At 36.9% G+C, this 732-nt stretch overlaps 1 protein-coding gene across 3 annotated transcripts in view; it reads right to left on the minus strand.

The window, feature by feature from the left end:
• Positions 1-732, minus strand: part of LOC119586387 (calcium-responsive transcription factor-like) — a gene marked incomplete at its 5' end in the record, with an annotated part of 34,261 nt that overhangs the window by 2,200 nt on the left and 31,329 nt on the right. For 2 of the 3 annotated variants that reach the window (XM_037935108.1, XM_037935105.1), the window contains 1 exon segment: positions 389-621. In XM_037935108.1, the coding sequence (XP_037791036.1) occupies positions 389-621 (233 nt within the window). 3 annotated transcript variants of the gene reach the window in all.

Consider the following 732-nt stretch of genomic DNA (forward strand, 5'->3'; position numbering starts at 1 on the left):
ATTTACATGAAGTGAGAGTGAAATTAAACTTTCGTACTTCTGTCATTTAAATACTCCCTCCACCTACTAGTATTTATACGAAAAAGTACTGATTACTACTATCTGTATGAAAATAGCTCCAAGTGGTACCTCTAGTAGCATTACCTATCTGTTGCATTGTTATCCTTCGTGGTATGTAAAGTTATAAGTGAGAGTCTAATCAGATTAGACTTGGGAGATATTTACCAACTCATATATGGATACATGAAAAAGGTGAAAAATGAGGTTGGGAAGAGAGGAACTCTGAATAATAAAATTAAATTGTGTGGCATACCCATACACCTTGCTACTGTACATAACTTTTCATAAATAACCTGCTTTAGTAGGTAGGTAAAATGAATTCCCTCACCTCTGTCTCATTGTGGCCAGCATCATATGATTACGTATCTGCTTGAGGGTTGGCCAGTACCTTGTGTTGTTCCTGGAGGGCAGCTCCTTACCCTTGAAGAGAAGTTCACTGGACTGGAGGTGCTCTTCAAGGAGTTTCTTCATTTCTTTGGTGTTTGCTATACCGTCCTCAGTCACTTTCTTCTGAATAAAAGCTGATAAATCTCTATCAATAGGGAGAGATGAGTCTGCTTGCTGTGAGAAAAAGTGAGAAGTAAGTGTATAAATGGTTGTTAGCAAAATGGCTTTTATATAAATACAATTTCATCTAAATCACCCAGTTTGTGCAATAGAAAGATTACCTAA

Source organism: Penaeus monodon, chromosome 21 (assembly GCF_015228065.2).
Source record: "Penaeus monodon isolate SGIC_2016 chromosome 21, NSTDA_Pmon_1, whole genome shotgun sequence".
Classification (NCBI taxonomy): Eukaryota; Metazoa; Arthropoda; class Malacostraca; order Decapoda; family Penaeidae; genus Penaeus; species Penaeus monodon.